We start from the raw sequence: 19,073 nt of genomic DNA, 5'->3' as shown, positions 1-19,073 counted from the left end.
GCTTTGCGTTTTAGTCTCCAGAGCTGCAGACGGAGGAGTCGCGTTCGGCTCAGGCAGTTTAACGAGAGACTGCTCGCACAAAAGGAAGATAATTACAGATAATTGATATTGATTTTCTTATCTGTGTGGAATCCAAACCGGTTCTGGTTATTTCCCCCAATTAAGTTAGTTAATACGTCAATATCATTGTTGAGAGTATTTAAGCCTTGAAAAGTTCCAAAGTTCTGATAATTACAGATTCCTTGTGGTTTCATAATCCACCGCGGCTTCTCTTGGCTGCATCCATCATTTGTCCAATTATGGGCTTTTTTTCTCCTTTTGTCCTCCAACCACTAAAACTAATTGAAGAAGGGAAAATAAAACAGGCTGCTTGATTCACGGCTATGCAAAGCTCCACATTTGCTCAAATGGAGGGCTGCACATGCATTAATAATAAAAAGGGCCATATTTCTGAACCTGCCACACTCTGTCATCGCTTTCAGTGCCCCCCCCTTTTTTCTCCTTCATTCTGATTTGTCGTCCAGCACAAATAAAAGCCTGCGAGCATCTCTGCAGCCCGTCTGTGAGATCTGAAATATGCTGAGACGGCATTTTTCCCCCATGTTGGCTCTTACCAGAGGATCAGACCCCCCCCAGCCTCGATGTGATTGAATTGTTGCATAACCGCAGCCTCACACTGACCGAAATTCCAAAGATTTCCTTGATTTTGTGAGCGGTTGTCTTGTGTTTGGGAAGACACTTGATTTAAATGGGAAATGCAGGAGACAAAGCTGATGTTTCCACCTGTTGACGCGGGATTCCTTCATCCAGACGGGGCCACATTCATGCCGAGGACCAGGAAGTCGTCCGATTTTTATCAGTCCGCCCAATAAATCTCAAGCGTGGAGAGGCAGAGGGGAGGGGGGGGATTTAAGAGGAAGCTGATGAATTGACCTTTTCCTTTTCATCTGTTTCTTATCTCGGTAAGAACCCAGCTGACCTTTTCAGCCACATATCAAGTCTCCAGACCCCCCCCTCGTCTCTGCACGGCCTCTCCAGCCCAGCATGAACGCGGCTCTTCAAAATGAGTTTTATCTCCAGGTTTGTGCTTCCGACTGTCGATTCTTTTCCTCTCACTCGGGACTAAAGCCGGAGGAGCGTGCACGTGAACCACTGCACGCTGATCTCATCAGGGCTGAATTTGTTAGGAAGCAACTACGGTGGGGGGGCGTCCGCACTTGGGTCACATGTTTGCTTTTACCTTCACGTGCTCGGCAAGGTCAAAGGTCAACGACTGGAATCAGACCGGAGGGGCAAAGGAGAACCGTTTGGAATGCTCAGTGAAGCAGGAAGTGTGTATTTACTGAACTGGATCTAGTAGCAGATGACTCGTGTGTGCATGCGTGCGTAAAATGTTGAAGAATCGTGACGGCGTGGCACTCAGGTGATAGCTTAGAACGGGCGCACGGAGTTTGTCCCGCACGCCGCTCTGGTTTGATTCACGTGCTAATTATTAGCATTTGTAATTGACGATACTGTGACAGTGATGTAACCACTCGAATCACTGTTCTCATGTCTATGACAGTATATCATCCAAGTCAACGTGTGCGTGAATGCCACTAGACTCGTGCGCATGCGTGTGCATGTAAATTGCCGTTTATGAGAGATTCAATTAGCCACATTTCGTCTAAATGTGCCTGCTCGACTTCTAAATTTATGGCAACTTTCAGGGCGTCTTCGGACCGTTAAGTGATTCCGCGCCGGCTCATGTTTGTGTGCGCGGGGACGAGTGTTTCGCGTGTTAAGTGCAAACAGACGTGACAGCTTGGGCTTTTCAGTACAAACACCGCCCAAAACAAAGAGCTCTGGGACAAACACGGGGGGCCGCGCATCTGCGTCCACCGCGCCTCTCAGCCCATGATCTGGGTTTAAACAGACGGGAAGGACCTCATTAATTTATTGCCATTTATTGCCGAGAATGCATCTTCCCCTCTGCTCCTAATTAGCGTGTGTGTGCTGGGAAGGGAGGAATTTAATTTAGGAATACATTCACGCTCGTTCGCATTCATTCCTGCAGAGCGTGAAAAATTAGATGTCCCTAAAAACCCGTTTATTCATTTTCTCAGACCGTATGCAGCGGCTTCCTCGGGTGGCGCTGGCTTTTGTTGGATTTCCAGTTCTTATTTAGCCTGGCCTTCCTCGCCGCCCGCCTCCCCGCCTCGCTTTAATTTTACGGCTCTTTCGGTCGATGCTGACCGGAGATGACAAAGACTTCTCCCTTCACCGACGGAACACGGCTGCCTTCTCTTATCTGGGTGATTCAGTGTGTTCACAGGCCACTTTCACCACCAGTCACCACCAAGTTATCAGCGCCAACATCACCACTGACATTTGGAGAAATAGGATGGTGTCGGGGCCCCGGCTGCCTGTGTGATCTATAGATGATAAAGCCCCCCCCCACTCTATGGAGGCTATTTTTTTCTCTCTTTTTCTCCTTTCATACTTTAACGTAGTTTCCTCAGAAGGTGTGGACTGGTTCTGACAGATTTTTGTGAGTGTGATGTCTACAGAGGATAGGGAGGGGGGGGGGCCTCAGGGTGTCGGGGGGTGACCCACAGCCCCCTGAGCAGGCCATTCTGGGTGTCACTCCGCAGGTCAGCGGGCGCCCCCTGTGGCTGCCGCGATAAGCCCGGCCTGACAGGTTGTTTGATGGGGAGGTGACACGCGCTCCCACCTCCACAGCTGGCGTGGCCCCCGGGGGGAGGGAAGCGATAAGAAGCTCCGTGAATGGAACCTGCAGATACGACGGCGGGGGCTCAGGCGCCGATGGCGGCGCGATTACAAAGTTGCCTTTGTTAATTGAGTTTGAGGGTCTCTTTGCTTCACGGTTCGACGGCGTCTCATCATGTGTCCCCCCCCCCCTTTATTTTTTTTCCTTTTCCAAACTCGCCACTTTCTCTCTGATGAAATCAATGACTCGTCAATGCAGGGTGCGTTCGAGTGCACGCCGCGGTTCAAATGTAACCCAGTAAGGGTGTCCGGGGATTCATTGACTCGGGATATTCAATTTCCGAGCGCAGCGTTTGGAAATGCAGGAGCGGGCGTGAGCGAGGGGAGCGGGGCTATTTTTACAAAACTCCACGCTGTTGGGAAACAGCAGCAGGCAGAAGTTCACAGCAGAACGCAGACGCACTCTTTTGTGTGGTTTGGGAGAGCGACGGCGTGTTCTCCCCCGCAGCGCTGCAGTCGAACCAGCACCTCCTACACAGCGCAGATCTTCTCACCGTCAGGCCTCCTCCCTCGCAGTCGCAGCGCTAGCAGGCGGACTGGCACGCCGGGGCGGGAGCCACCTGCCTTCTAACACCCCGAGGATCCAGCGAGGACTCGCTGGGTGGAATGTGTTGCTCCTGATTAGATTACAATAGCTTAGAATTATTCACTGAGACCAAGTGAATTTGCTGATGGGTGATAATCGCCAAATATCTGGCAATAATTCCAGAATAAAATCAAAAAGAACATTTAGAACAATCCCACCGATCGTTCCAACTGTTAATGAGCTTCACAGGGGGAAGAGGAGGAGGAGGAGTGTTAATCTCCGGGGAGATGGAGATCAGTCCAGTGTCTTCTCTCCCTCTGGAGACCTTCAGCTCCAACACATCCTGCGGGAATCGCTTCAGAGTTACCTGGAACGCGCTGAAAGCAGCTTTTAATAACGGATCTCCCAGGCTGCTGCTTGTAAAGGGTACCGTTGGTCCACGTCACGTGACCCAGAGAGAGCAGCTGCTGTCATTACACACACTGACTCCAAACCAGGAAGGAAATAAAGAGTCGCCAGGGTTTCGTGAAAGAGGAAGCGTTTTCCTTAAGCGTGTGCCTGAGGGAATCGCCCAACAAAACAGGAATCGATACAAGAATGTCTCTTTTCAGACGCCGCTTGTATTTTAACACTGTTTGTGACATAATCAATAGGAAAGAGCGGGCAGAGGGAGAGCAGCCAGGGGCTGGAGGAGAAACCGCTTCAACCACCTGAGCGCTGAAAGTCACCAGGGAAACCGGAGAGTTCATTTTGTTTGAGTTGACTGTGGAGTCTGCCTGCAAGGACTTGTGGGTATTTGTGTTCTGCTCACCAGCGCTGCGGCTTTTGGGCTCCATGATTGTGGAAAAGCACCTCAGTCTATCCTCACCGCCGTCTTCCTGCTGCTTCCCGTCTTCCCGGCGTTCCGAAGGAGGATTAATGGTGCGAAACGGAAGAGGAAACCAGAGGCGTCAGGTGTGAGGAGCCTTTTTAACATGTTGTCCCGCTGCTGCTTGGAACCAATTAGCATTTGTCGCCACCGACTTCCCGCTACTGAATCATCTGCGTATTCCGAGGGCGCCGACTTATTTTTTACGTCCGTATTTTTCTTCTCTAATTATTTCGATCCTCAGCCGTCCCCCCCCTCCCGTTTGAGTCGGAATTGTTATCAGACCGTCGCGGCTGAACAGACGCTTTGCTCCCCAGCAGTTGTGCACATCTAATTATAAAACACTAGGTAAATGTTGAGCAGATGCCCTCCGCCGACACCCCCACCCTCTTCCTTCCTGCCTTCCATTTGGGCCGATGCTAGTGCTACGGCAGCTCCGCATGGAGCGCCGCTCCTTGCCAAGTGGCCGCTGTGGTATAAATGAACCTAATTGCCGGCCAACTCGGCAGATAAGAACAAAGGAAGAAGGTGCTAAAGTTGAGCGGCGAACCCGCTGCGGTGGCCAACGTTTAGCCTCGCTCAGATGGCGTCTGGCTGAGGAGGCGTGCTGGTGTAACGTTGCCTTATCTACCGATCAGTGGCGTCCAAGTCTTTGAGATGTTTGAAGACACGGGGGCTGATGGGCGCAGCGATCCTGCTCCTGCCGCTGCCACCGGGCGTAGCGTTGGGTTTCAAGGCCAGACGGTAGCTCCGGGATCCCTCTCCGTGAAAACGGCTTCCTTTTTCAATTGTGCTGCTCGAAGTGGCGGCGGGTTCTTGGAATGGAGAGGCTGTCGTCAGGCTTCAAGCCCGACATGACGCCGCTCCTCCTCCTCCTCCTCCTCCTCCTCCTTCACCTCACGTCTTTGCTCTGGCTCCATTAGCCCTCAAACAGCTCACCCTGTGCAGGGGAGCCAGAGCAGCTGTCATTTCAGTCTGGCAGGAGCATCTTTCCTGAAATATGGCCACAAGTGACCTGTTTGTGCAGGCGAGCCAGGACAGACGACCGCCCTGCTGCCGCCTGTAAACCTCGCTGGGATCAAAGTCCCCTAAAAACATCCACTCTTTATTTTCACTCGTAGCCTCGTTGCGCAGGACTTTGAGCATCTGTGACATTAAGTTTATTACAGCATCGTACAATAAATCAGCTCAGGAATTATCTGCTGGGGGAGGCTGGTCGCCCCGCGGTTCCCTCCAGGTTTCTTAGAAATGAGAATAAATGAGAATAAGTGATGGCGTTATTAGACCCATTAACTATAGGAGCCCGAGCGTTACGGAACAGGGACACCGAATCGGTGACATCACATACGTGGCCTACTTATGGTTCCCATGGAAGTGTGAATTCTTGCCGCCACCACGCATGCATACCATTAGCACCCCCCCCCCTCCCCCCTCCAGCCCAGTCTCACATCCGTTTGCACGTTTGGTGCAGTACGAGTGCCCACACGCCGCTCTTTACGTCCAAATATTTCTGAAGTGACGGCTAATAAATGCGGTTCTGGAGGGGCTCAATATGTTTGCGGAATAATTTTTGGGTTTTTTTTTTTTCCCTCTTGGACCAACTTCAGGGAGAATCATTAAAACCTGGGGGGCTGGTGTTCCGTTGGGGTTTTCTCAGGTGATGTTCCAGCTCATTGGCTGCGCAGACGTTAAGGTCACATAAACACGCTGTTGCAGGTGTTTCATTACAATCGGACCAGACTCGCCGACATTGTTCGGAACCGCTTCGGTTTGTTCGCTTCCACGGCGCCCTGGTGTCCCAACCTTTACCCATACATCCATCTTTTGCTGTCCACATGTGTATCCCAGCAGGAATACACACTTGGACACTGGCTGCCGGTCCGCACACACCCCCTCAGGGTGATTCCAAAGCCTACATCGTGGTTCTGGAGCACCTGAAAAGGCCCAGTGCCTTATTGATCCGTTGGGAATGGGATTGATCTTTACTGGCAGCCTAGCCCCTCCTCTCTATACCAGGCATCAGGCAGAAGTCTAGACTTACATCATCAAATAATTCCATTTCAATGTCACATGTAAACACAGTCAAAATATTATGGAGATGAGTTGGTGTGGGAGCGTTTCATCATGGCTGGAGAAGCACTTCCAATCAGTGGTGATCTGAATATTGTCACACCAAGTTTCTGGATTCTGATTGAAACGCTGTTTCTGATGCCGTCTCCAGAAATCCTGAGCATTGTTCCTCTCCTCTGTAATCAGGACACAGTCTGAAGCACTCGCCTGCATCCAATTTCCTCGCACTTTCCTTTCTTTATTGACTCGGGGACCTGATGAAAGGACTCCACGCGTCTGAGAGGAAGCCGCAGACTTTTGAATCTTCCAGCCCGGCGTTGACACTGGCTGTGACACGGGGCTGCGGCGGGGAGCCTTGAAGTAGATTGATTGCATTCGTGATCGCTCTTCCCAGATAACGACCCTCTTTTTAATCATGCATTGTGTCGCTGCGCTTTACAAGGGTGTGATTGTCACCGGCAGCTTCATCACTGTCCCGTCCTGAGAGCCATTCTAATTGGATGTTACTTCTCATTGGAAGTTTTTGATCTTATTTACCTCCGTGTGTCCTCGAGTCAAACAGAATCACTTTAGGATGTCTGAGTGTCATCGACAACGCTCCTTAAAACTTGCTCTCCGGGAGCCCTCCGTCACGGTGCTTTAGCACTATTTAAGCTAGCTGTTACTCAGGGAGCATTTCCAGTTCCTCAACGCTGTAAACATCTTCCAAATCGCCATCTACCAATTAGTTCCTGCCTAATTTGCTTTCTCCGCGTGTGTTTGTGTCGAGGCTTGAAGTTACTTCAAAGATGGTCTGACGGGGAACGCTCCCTCCAGCCCGTTGGCCTCAGGCTGTTACCTGCCATGCTAAGACGAAGCGCTCTCCACTTTAATAAACGCACCTCTCATCAGGGGTGTTGTGGGCATCGTGGGACACCGCTGAATTTTTAATAAGCTCGTTCCCCCACAAAGTTGTGGGTCCGTTCTGAGACCCGATCCTCAGATCCTTCCTCGGCCACGGGGATCCTCGGTGACCTTTAACCCCCTCCCTACTTTATTTTTTGCGCTGTCAAAACGCCACCTGCTCTTCTCAAATCAGCGCTTGCTTACTCACCCCAGGAGTCGGCCGGAGACACGAGACGCCTGTGGTGGGATCACGAGTGCGTCGGGCCCAGTGTAAACAGTACTTATCCACACTTAATTGCCTCAGCCTTTGGTTTGAGCAGATCGAATGTGACGGAAAGCGTTTACCATCCCTAATCTCCGTGGGCTGAGTGAATAAGACCAGCCCTGGCCACCCCCCCCGCCATCTGCTGCTGGTGTCATCCCCTTTATAAACACACATCATATCTGGTCCATCTCCAATGGTCTCACCATAGCTCACAAATATGATCCCAGTGCACCAGCCTGCTACCAAACCAGTCACCTGGACTGCTCATCTGTTCGTTATTTACCTCCGGTTTCCCTCGTTCTCCTCATCGGAAGCAGAATCCTTGAACCACGTTACCATTACCCTTGAAAAGAATCTGTTACCTCAGCGCTCAGTTCTCCCCCGGTAGTTTGAAATCATATTTAAAAAAAAGTGGCAGCAGAATTTGCTACCCCAGCCAAATACGTGGAATTATTACTTATTCAGCATTGGAATGATCTCATTTCACCCCCAGCTTGTCAAATATTCAAACTTAAATAAAGAATTCAATACAAAATCAGGTTTTAGGGAAACACATTGGCATTGCCTGTGGAACCCAGAGGGCCCTCTGTCTGTGTGTGAGTGGTCTAAATGGGGGGGGCTCGTACATGGAGGAAACGAAGCCATCACTTTAGACGGCTCGTGCTCTATTGGCTATTTTGTCCCAGAGAAACTGAGGGCGAGGTGATTACCAGGAGAACCCCAGGATGCTGGGGGGGGCGTAATGGCCCATCGTGCAGACGACTGGTGAATTTTAGTAGTAAAAACTCCAACAAGTCCAATTATGAATTAATTTGCTGCTTAATCTGCCTGAAACGAGAGGCGTAAACGCCGTGTAGCGCTGGGTTGTGGCGTTCAGGCGCTCTGATCCTCGACGCCGGAGGGTCAAGCTGTCGTTCCCGGCAGCAGAGCAGGTGTGTGAGTGGCCGCTGCACGGACCCGACTCCCGAGGCTGGATGACCTACATGCTGAACTCCCGCCATCTGCCCGCGCACACTTAAAACCCCGCAGCCTGCCGCTCAGAGCAGCAGGTGGCGGCGCGGGAGGAGGCGGCGCGGCACCGCTCGCCGCTCAAGGTTACGAGCGCTGGTTAAATATGAGCCTCTGATGCTCTTCCCGCTGCCGCCGAACGGCTTGTTTACCTGTCAGCGGAGACAAAGCAGGGGGAAAAGGATGACCTTGTTTTCCTTTTCAGAGCATTCCTAACTCAGAATATGACGGAAGACGGGCAAAAATGAAAACAAAAACATTTCATTAGGATTCAGAATGAAACGCGTCGGCCATAAATGGATGCGCGCAGTTAATTTGAAGACAAGGAAGCTAATGGACTGTTGCGGCGCTGTGCCCGGGGCCGGCCTCTCCGCTCTCAGAAGGGAGCATCAATCACGTCTATCAGCGATCCCCCGGTGGCGGCGGCGGCGGCGGCGCCTCCTGCAGCAGGAGCTCCCTCAGCATCAGATGTGGCTCAAGTTGACGTCCTAACAGATAAAGTGGCCTCGCTTTGCTACGCTGTCACCACACTCTGCCCTCCGTCTGCGGTTATCGATGGTCGGCAGCAGCCGATGAGGCCCCGGGGAGCCCGGCGCGGCCGCTAGCACCTCGGCAGGGCGACTTCATCAAAAGTTACGCATCTCTTCGCTCCAGCCTCGCCGCATTTACGGAGGCCGCCGCCAACACGGGCTCCTGTCACGGAGAAAATGAAAGGTTGCGTCATTTGGATGCGCGATTAGCACTGGCGTGCTCTCCTGCGTCTCCTTCGCTTATTGTTGGGGGGGGGGGGGGAGAATGTGCGTATTCACATCCAGAAAAGGCCATTTTAAAAAAAAATTCTTGGTCAAGCCGACGTGACGGGTCACATGTGAGAGCCCGTAGCTGCAGCCAGGCTCGCTGAAGCTCCCCCCATCTGTCAGGAACTGCACACAGCTTACTCAGGCAACGCTTTTAAGCTTGATGGGCATTAGCCAGGAGGACACGGCGGGAGCGCCACAGTCCCTCATGCAGCAGTTAAGGCTACTTAATATTCTTCTGTTGATGGGAGATTAATTGTCCCATCTGGCATTCTAATGAAGAGAATAACAAAAAGAAGGCACTCCTCTCCCCTTTCAGATGCATTTGCTCTCGTTTCCTTCCCGTCATAGCTAGCTAGTGGTCAGGTTTTGTAGGCGGGGCCTGGATTGGCGAGGCCGAGCTGGGAAATTTGATCATTTTTCTCTGGGACTGTCACACCCAATAGAGCCGCTCATTTATCTGCCGCGGCTCCTTTGTTGCCGCCAGGCTCCACACCAAGATTAGCCTACCTGCTAGTAAAAGTGCACATAAATGACAGTCGGCGGCTTCTAAACGGATTATTACAGGGCTATATGTTCCTCTAATAAACCAGTCTGATGTAAATGTTTCATATCTAATTGCGCTGATCGGGCGAGAAGATAAAAGGGTCGGTTTTCCACTTTGATCTGAACCAGAGTAACAGGAGTGGTGTTGACCCAGTTTAGCACCAGTTTGTGTACTGCTGCTAAGCTACAGAACAGGTCAGGAGCAGCAACAGAGCAGAGCCGAGGAACCGACTCAGAATTAGAGAGATGGAACAGAAATTGATTCATAACATTTAATTTTCCACTAACGATCATTGTTATGGAGCATCGAAGGGCTGCAGGGCATCTTCGGAAGGCCTCCTCCATCTTTAATGGTGCTTGTGGGGGAAAATATTCTGCGTAAGAAGGAGTTCAGGTGCTGTTTTGTGAGCCGCTGCATTCAAACAAAATCCGGTTTTAATGTTTTCGCGCCTCTCTGGAGCCACTCTGTCGATGCTGGTTGGGTTTTTTATGACCTTTTGCAGAGAGATGAATCACCAAATCTGGTTTCTTATGCCCAAAGTCCTGCTTCTTGTGCCCCTTGATGAGGTCTGAGATTTGAAATATAACTTTGCAAGTAAAATACATGTTTTTTGTTGTGAATTGCTTATTAGTTTTGCGCCATCGTCTCTGCATTTATGGGTGTCTGAGGAGGTCGGAATCCTCAGTCTGACCTTGTTTTAGGGGGAAACTAGAATTGTTTAACACAAACTGGCCGTGTGGACTTTTAATGGGAATCTCTTATTCTGAAAAGCCAATGCTGATCCATGTTTTCCTGACGATGAATCCCGTCAGGGTCCGGTGATGCTTCGCTACAGCACGTCGCCTCACAGGAGTAGAAAAGGGAAGAATCGGTCTTGGAAAACTGAAAACCGTCTCTCTCTTTCTGCTGCAGATGCCCGCCGGCGTCTCCGTCTTTATTATTCATTGAGAGGCAGCCGTACACACAACCAGAGGTGGTTGAAATTGACGACAGCTTGTGAATTTATGGGGTTTTTTGGGTTTAGTCTGAACCAAGCTGTGTGTTTTTAGCTCCGATACCCACATGTAATAATATATGTTGCTGTTTACCTCTGAATTAAAAGGTTTCCTGCACTTGCAAAATGTTCTGCATCATAAATACCAGCGTGTTGTGTTCACTGCCTTTTATTTTTGTAGGATTTTTCACATTTTCCCCAAAAGCACAGGCTGTCTGTTGGAGCTACCAGAAACTACTGGTATTTAGAGCAGCGAAGGCAGGTTTATGTGACTCGGCAACACACTGGAAATGTCGCTTGTTTGGTGCAGATGAACCGGAGTCGGACCGAGGGTTGGCGGCCCGGTTCTACTGCATCCAACTGGTTCTGAGCCGGCGTCCATCCGTAAATGTTGCGTCTTCAGCGTCTCTCTGTCTTCAGATGAGCTCAGGCCGAGAGGCGGCGCCTTTGGGGTGGTTCTGGTCGGATATCTTTTGACGGACATCTTAAAACGAGTTCTCTTTGTTCCGGGTCGGTTGCGTTGGTCAGAGTCTTCGGTGAAACCGCGACCTTCATCTTTTATTCGGTATAAGGCGCTTAGGCTTAAGCACAACAATAATTAGCTTTTTCTCCCCTCCGGCTTTGACACCAGAACACGTCTGGCTGCCTCTGAATGGAGAGCTGAACCAGAGAGGTTCTATCCAAACAGCTCTGCTTTGAAGAGCGTTGCCATGGCAACAGTCAATCAATGACATGACGAACAAACCCCAATCGCGACAGTTACGCCAGGACGTGTGCGTGTTTCCAGGTGAATGGGAAGGAGCTGTCCAAGTCCAGCCATGAGGAGAGCGCGGAGGCCTTCCGGGCTGTCAAGGAGCCCGTGGTGGTGCAGGTCATCAGGCGCACCCCCAGCGGACGCCCCCACGGTTCCCCTCAGGAGATCCGGGTGGTGGACGTGTGCACTCAGACGGACATCACCTTCGAACACATCATGGCGCTGGCGAAGCTTCGACCTTCGACCCCGCCGGTGCCGGACGTCTGCCCCTTCCTGCTTTCTGACAGGTACGTGGAAAACGGACGGGGGGGATTGTTCACCACTTTTAGGAGGGGGGGGGGGGGCAATTTGAAGAAGCGGCCTTTCTGCAAACTGTTTCTGCGTCCTTGTTGTGACTTTGGCTGGGATTTATTATAATGAAGGAGGGGAAGAAAGTGAGACGCGGCGGAGCTCCGACGCAAAAATATGACTGTTAGCAGGATTAGCGTTAACGCACACGCAAAATATAACCGGGTCGGTTCTGACAAATATGGATTTGTTTGATGAATGAGCTCCTCCATGTCCTTCACGTCGTCTTTTCCTTAAGAGGACAAACTTAATCCAAAACAGAGTCAGAAAAAACGAGCGTATTTGGAAGCCAGTAAACCGTTGCTGGCGAATCGATTTAAGAGGCACGACTTTTACTTCACTTCATCAAAGAAGTGTTTACTCTTACATCTCCCGACCAAAGACTTCAGCAAATATTTCCTCCCCCAGGTCGGCGCGAATGTGCCGAGACAACTGTTGCTACATATTTAGCAGAAATCACCAAAATGCTAATCGCATCTCGGGAGGCGGAGCAGCGCAGCGAGCGCCTGAAGTATCGACGAGAGGTTTTCCAGGAAAACAATCAAAAGAAATGGATTTTGGAAGTCTGAACAATATTAGCATAGAAGAAAATCTGGGTTTCGCCTCTTGGGAGGAGCTTCGCCGTTGGTGGACCGCGCCCGTTTGTCACGGTGGATAATTAATCTCAAACAATCGTAAACATCTATTTACTGCTCAAACAGCTGCGGATGGAATTTCAGCCGCTGCTAAGACACCATTTGAAATGTTATTTTCAGCGTCGGGTGGAAACCGTTGCCGTGCATGTTGAAGTATCTCGCACGCTATCAGCCGAGACTCCCCGCGGGGGGGCTTCCTGCCGCCATCGTGGCCTCCGCGTGTCCGTTTCGCCTCCTGCAAAGTGATTAAATCAAATGGGCTCATGAAAACACGGAGCAACGTGCGCCCGCGTGCTCTTCACAGCCGCGGGCCGGAGCCCAAATGCGATCGATGTGGACTATAAAACCCGCTTTTTTCCCTCCCTCTCTTCATCTGAGATCAAGGCGCTCCTCGCCGCTTTTGTTTTTTTAACCCAGATTCTGAATCCGATTGTTTTCGCCGCACTTGTTCGTCGACCCCCTGAAAACTTTTGTTTTAAATTTCCACCCTCGGCGTATTATATCGGATGTCAGTGAGAGACGCTCATCTCCGACCTTCACAATGAGGTTTTGTTAGCGACCGATGGAGCCGTAACGGAATTAGCCTGCTCAGTGTGGGGGGTTCGCCTGTCAGAGGCAGGAAACGCGCTGTCATTAACGCGGCGGTGAAAGCTCTCGACAAACCCTTTATCCTCCAAAGACAAAAAGACAACGACACCCTGTCACTCTGGCGCTCGCAACACAAATAAAGGAAGCTGAAAGATGTTCACAGGCGGCTCTTTTCTCTTCCCATCATCCCTCTTTTTCTTCTCCTCTCCACCGACAGCTGCCATTCTCTTCACACAATGGACCAGGACTACTACGGAGGAACGGGCTACCTCTCGCCTGTTCCTGCTGACGGAGAGAGGACGGAGGACTTTGAGTACGAGGTAGGACTCACGAGACAGACGGGCTCGTTAATGCAGCTGCCAGTATTGGTTAGCTTTAGCTTAGCTCGATGCACGGCGATGCGTCTGGTACCCGGGTTTTACCGATCCATCAGGTGATGCCTGTTTTGCACACCTTGGCAGATTATTCCTCTCTCCAGCTGCCGGCACGCCTGGATGTGCTGGATGCCTTCACCTTTGACCTTCAGACTCTGCTAATGCTAAAAAAGAAATCCTGTTTTCAAATTCCGTTGTCTTTTTGTACTTTTAATGAAGTCTTCCTGGGCCCACATTCCTCCTTCCCTGACCTTAATTTATTAAAATGAATCCAGTAGTTTTGAATCCTCCGAGCTAGCTAAAGCAGCGCTTCCTGTGGCGGTGGAATATGATTGGAGAGCGCCGCTAACGCCGGCCCTCCTTTCGTTGTTGATCGAGGCTCTCAGGAGTGCTGCTGTGTAAAGAGCCGCCGTTCCCCCAGCAGTCCACATTCAATCAGGCCTAAGAGTTGGTGCGAAGATGTAAACAGGAGCTGACAGCAGGTTCCCAGAGACGCGGCGACAACGACGGATGAGAAACCAGATAGCATGGAGGGGAAAAAAAAGGTGTTCCTTTGGCTGGTAATGACGACAGGCAACGATGTTTCCTCTCAAACAGTTCTAAAACTCCCCGCTGATGTCTTACCTGACACTCATTAGCTATTCTAACGGCTTTGGAGGGGAGAGAACGTGTGAGCCAGCTGTTCGGCTCTGAGCGCCATCCATCCCAATTAGAGAGAGATGAAAACAGAGGAGCTACTTTGTTTTTAAAGATTAATTTATCCGTTTCTGCGTCTCGGTTTTACTGTTTTCACACACTTGGACGGAGCTCATTAAAGCTCATTTAGCTCAGCAGCAGCGTAAAGGAGACGAAGAGAAGGACGGATGCAACCCCCAGAACCTGCTAATATATAAGAATATACATATTAATGATGAAGCAAGTCGGCTTCAGAACAGCAGCATCCTGGAGGTCGTGACCTCAGCCCAGGGACACCTGGGCCGAGGTCGTGACCCGACCCACGGACACCTGGGCCCACCTGGTGTCGCCATTTGTGTGTCTGTGAACTGGAGGGAAACACAACAAACCAGTCTGGTCCCATAATGATGATCATCAATGTCCAATTTTCTGTCTCATTGCGAGGGACAAGATTTCAGAGACGTGCAGCGAGAACTGGAGCTTCTTCTAATTTAGCTTCTGATCAGAAAGGTGCCCCCCCCCCCCCCATGGACGGGGTCCCTGGGATGTGCTCCTCTGGCGAGCGAGTGTGCGTTGGCGACCTTTTCCCCTCTGCTTTGATTTGGTCGGCTCTAGAGATGAGTCCCCCCCCACCCACCCACCCCCCGCGCGCATCCTCGGCCACTTTTTCAATTACTGGTAATCACAGGCGCCGTTATTACGGCGGCGGCGAATGTGCATCGATGGTGGGTGGCAATCTTCGCCCTAATCATGCCGCTGCGCTTATTCATTTACTGTCAGACACACAGAAAACAGCGAGACAGAAATACAGAGAAGGCCTTTCTTTTGGGGGGGGGGGGGGGGGTTCTCTGCACGATATTGTCTTGGAGCGGCGTCGCGCAGCACACACCGGCCTGATGCTCCGTCCAGCGTGCTGCTGTGTAGCACCCTAACGTCGTTATTGTTAACGGCAGCGGCTCGTTAGTGGTATCAGAAGGTGACCCCCCCCCCCCCCACCCCCACCCCCACCCCCACCACCCCCCAAAGAAAAGGGAAGAAGAGAAACTTTAAAAAGCTGCTAAAACTCTTCCAGCAGCTACTTTTCTCCAGGACAAGTTGTGTGCTGTGGGCGTGCACGTGGGTGTGCCGGAGTACTGGTGAAGGGGGGGGGGTGTTGTAAGGTGGGCCTGGAGGTGTTGTTTGAGGTAGTTGGGGGGGTGGGGGGCATTAACAGGGAGCAGCTGACCTGTACTTGTCACGGAGGAATTGAATCCCTCTGTTTGTATATCAAAGACCCCAGTGAGCCCCCACCCCCACCACACACACACACACACACACACCCCAGCCTCATTTTTCTTTGCCCCTCCAACCCTTTTCAACCCCCCCCCCCCCCCCCCAGCTGCTGAGAGTAGGTGTGTTTCCCCTCTAATAAAGACCCGGGAGGAGAGTCCATTTCACACTTGATTCCCCCCAGTACCCATGGTGCATTGCAGCGTCGGGCTCTGAACGGGGGCTCGTGTGAAATTGCCTCCATCCAGATCTAAAATGTGATCCGAACGGCAGCGCTCCGCTGTGACGCATCAGCTTTCACTCGGTGCTGCTTTGAATGGCGAATTCCCGCCGTTGCCGCGGTAATCGCTCCGGATCTTTGACGTGTCCCGTTGGTGACTTGACTTGATGACTTCCTTTTTCTTTTTTTAACCTTAATCGGAGCAGAATTCGGCCATTGTTACACCCCCTTGTTTGCCCCGAGCATCGTGAATTCATTTGGAGTCTTTGATCGCTTTGATCTTCCTCACTGATGTTCTTTCATCTCCTCCAGTATTCCGTGAGCAGCCACCGTTGACCTGTCCGACCTGTCGCTCAGACGTCAGGTCATTCTCGGCGATACCATGACTAAGCATTTTTGTGCTCCCTCCCCTCGTATCCGCGCAGGAAGTGGAATTGTGCCGAGTCAACAGCCAGGAGAAGCTAGGGCTAACGCTGTGCTACAGGACGGACGAAGAGGAAGACGTGGCGATCTACGTCAGCGAGGTGAGCGCATCCCTTTATTCCTTCCACGGAACAGGGAGTGTTTACTCTCCCGACGCTGAAACCTCTCCTTTTGATACCTCTCTTTTCTTTGATGCGTCTCCACTGTCTTGTAATCAAAGAATCATTGTAGGAACACACGTGTATCCCGCACAGCCTGATTTATTTATCCCAACACTGCGAGCTGCTCAAAAAGTCGTATAAATAGCATCACGAGGGTATCGGCATATTCAACAGATCTTTTATTTCAGCTCTTTGATGTGCTTCTCTTACACTTCACACACGGCTTCCTCCCTGTTGGAGCCTATCAGGAGAATATGTGGAGGTCTGGATTTCCAAGATTAAATCAAGAGATTAAACTGAACTTCTCCCAGGAGCAAAACAGTTTCTCAGATGTTTATTAACTCGATATGATGGAAAAGTTCGTAAAAAAACCCCAAAAAAACCCCAGTCAGTTACAACGAGGATGCAACTCTCGGAAGCGGTCTGGAGTTCGCTCAGAGCTGCAATAACCATGAATCACGTTTTTTTTGGGGGGGGGGTCTGACAGCAGAATTAGGTCACAATGGCGGTTGAAACAGGTGAGATACCGAAGGTGTTGCGGTGACAGGATAAACCACAGTTAGCCATGGTCCCGCCCCCTCCCAGTATAGCCACCACATCCCAGTTTGAGTGGGCTGTTATGGATCCTCACATCTCCAGAGGTCCCACGTGAGGAGCCGGTCGACTGGCTGGTGAAGGAGCGTCCGTCCGTCCGTCCGTCGGGTAGAGGCAGAACGTTTTCTTCAGTTCTATGAAATGTCGTTATTCTGTCTCCTGCAGATCAGCCCAAACAGCATCGCGGCCAGAGACGGGCGCATCCGCGAGGGGGACCGGATTTTACAGGTACGCCTTAAATTTAACATTAAAAACACACTTTTGTGTAGAGTCCCCCCCCCCCTTACCAGCACAGACTCAGTGGTGGGTGGTGGTGAGAAGTTCTGCTTCAGCATGTTGCTCCTCTCTCCTTCCTGCGGGGATTGGTGGCGCCGCTGAAGCTTTTAAGGGAGGCTCTGTTGGTCATATTCATAAGATTCCACATGAATGTTCACAACAGCCCAAACATTTAGTCCATTTTCTTCAGTTTGTTTGCTCCATGCGGCAAATATGATGTTCGCTAGCAGACTTTGACCCCCTTCTGAGGAGCAACTAAGCTGAAGAACAACAATTTCAGGTCCTCAAAACCAGGGTGTGATCCTCCCCAACTGTACAGCGTCATGCTAATGTGTGCTAGAGTTGTGTTCAGTTCTGGGAGTCCACTTACTGAGTGTACACAATGATTCATTTAGCATTTTTAAGTTTCCTTCACGAGGAGGCGAAGTGGAGTAATGAAAAGGAAGAAGAAAATAATCTGCGGAAAGCAATTACTAAATGGAGAGGGCGGATGCACGAGCACCGGTGGCCTAATTGTGTAGCGGTGCAGCGTGTGTTGTGAGTGATTTGGGCGAGGGGGGAGGGGGGCGAGTGTGTGTGTGTTTGTGGAGCAGACCAGTACTCTGGCACTATTATCCACCAGTGACAGGGCCATTACTCTGCCTGCAAAAAGATGGACGCCCCCTGTCACTGGCCAGTTAATTGTGTGGCGAGATGTATGTTTGGGGCCGGATACAGTGGCGAGGACCACAGCTCCATCAGCCCGCAGCCACTGTCCCCGTTCATAACCACGGCCGGGTCCTGCGTCACAGTGGTGCCTTTGATTTGCCTGAATTATATCAAAGCATCGCGGTCTTGTTTTGACTCGCTCCCGATTTCGCGCGGCGTTTGGCCCGCCTGCGGTGGTCCGACGCCAAGTGCCTTCACTGGGTTTGTGTGTCATCTTCAGATTAACGGGCAGGATGTCCAGAACAGGCAGGAAGCCGTGGCGGCGCTCTCCAGCGACGAGTGTACGAGCATCGTGCTGCTGGTGGCGAGACCCGAAACCCAGGTAGGAGACGACTGCACAACCGACGAACGGAACCCCGTCTGGGATCTGGCGCCCTCGAGGCGGGTGGGGATGGGGCAAACGTTGTGATTTAGCCAGCGTAGCCCCCGCCCCTCCCCCCCTCCAACCAGCCACAATTGAAACGCCTCATCATGTTTTCTTTTTACGCAGCGCTACTGTAATTGACTTCCAACTGCACGCCATAAAAGCTAACGACGCGCTAATGTGAAGTTCAGGCCCGACCCCGATGGCGAGTAAGCGCCAGAACGGCACCGCAGTGCAGCTGTGCTGGCAGGCGAACTAAGATTTTCGGAAGCAAAAACCTGCCGCTCACGTCACGCAGACGCTTCATTTTAGCTTAAACTTTAAAGTTCTGGCCGTCTATTTTGTATTTTACTCGCTTCTTCCCCCTGAATGCATCGCTCGGGCGGCCATTTTTGCCGCCTTTAATGCTTAAAGGCCCAGATAAATGACACGCGCTCGTTTCCCTTCTCCCTTTCCATATGCCGGCGTTCTCCATCCACCCCCAGCTGGAGGAGGCCTGGCTAGACGACGAGCACAGCGAGTTCCTGGAGCAGCTGAAGATGGAAATGCTGGAGGAGCAACAGAGGGAGGAGATGGAGTTGGCTGCCTTACAGGAGGCGCAAGAGTACGAGCAGGTCAGGAAGCGGCGAAACATATGCTCGGCGCCACCGCGGTAGCGAGTCAAGGACAAAGTTAGAAACTGTCGTGCCCCCCCCCCCCAAACTAACCAATAACTCATGAAACGTAGATTAAAGGCAGCCGTTTGGGGGCGAGTTCGCCAAACATCACACAATTAAACGGATGAAAAATTGATGTGGCTGTTTCCAGACATTATTCCCGTCAATATTGACCAGATCTCCGCCACGGAATTAGACTGAGATTCTTGGAATTTCCTGGGAAAACAAGCCTTGAATATCAGTATGAATATTTATGGGAGGGGAGATCGACGAACTACTTAAATGCAGCACATTAGGCA

The 19,073-nt window shown here is 51.3% G+C and overlaps 1 protein-coding gene across 2 annotated transcripts in view; it reads left to right on the top strand.

Annotated features, from left to right (window-relative positions):
• LOC130536781 (PDZ domain-containing RING finger protein 4-like) overlaps nt 1–19,073 on the top strand; it is a 58,324-nt gene that overhangs the window by 36,334 nt on the left and 2,917 nt on the right. For both annotated transcript variants that reach the window (XM_057052964.1, XM_057052965.1), the window contains 6 exons: nt 11,517–11,770; nt 13,272–13,374; nt 16,018–16,116; nt 16,936–16,998; nt 17,975–18,076; nt 18,604–18,732. In XM_057052964.1, the coding sequence (XP_056908944.1) occupies nt 11,517–11,770; nt 13,272–13,374; nt 16,018–16,116; nt 16,936–16,998; nt 17,975–18,076; nt 18,604–18,732 (750 nt within the window). The remainder of the gene's footprint in view (nt 1–11,516; nt 11,771–13,271; nt 13,375–16,017; nt 16,117–16,935; nt 16,999–17,974; nt 18,077–18,603; nt 18,733–19,073) is intronic.

This window comes from Takifugu flavidus, chromosome 13 (assembly GCF_003711565.1).
Source record: "Takifugu flavidus isolate HTHZ2018 chromosome 13, ASM371156v2, whole genome shotgun sequence".
In the NCBI taxonomy this organism is placed as follows: Eukaryota; Metazoa; Chordata; class Actinopteri; order Tetraodontiformes; family Tetraodontidae; genus Takifugu; species Takifugu flavidus.
This window is presented reverse-complemented; position numbering and strand designations above follow the sequence as displayed.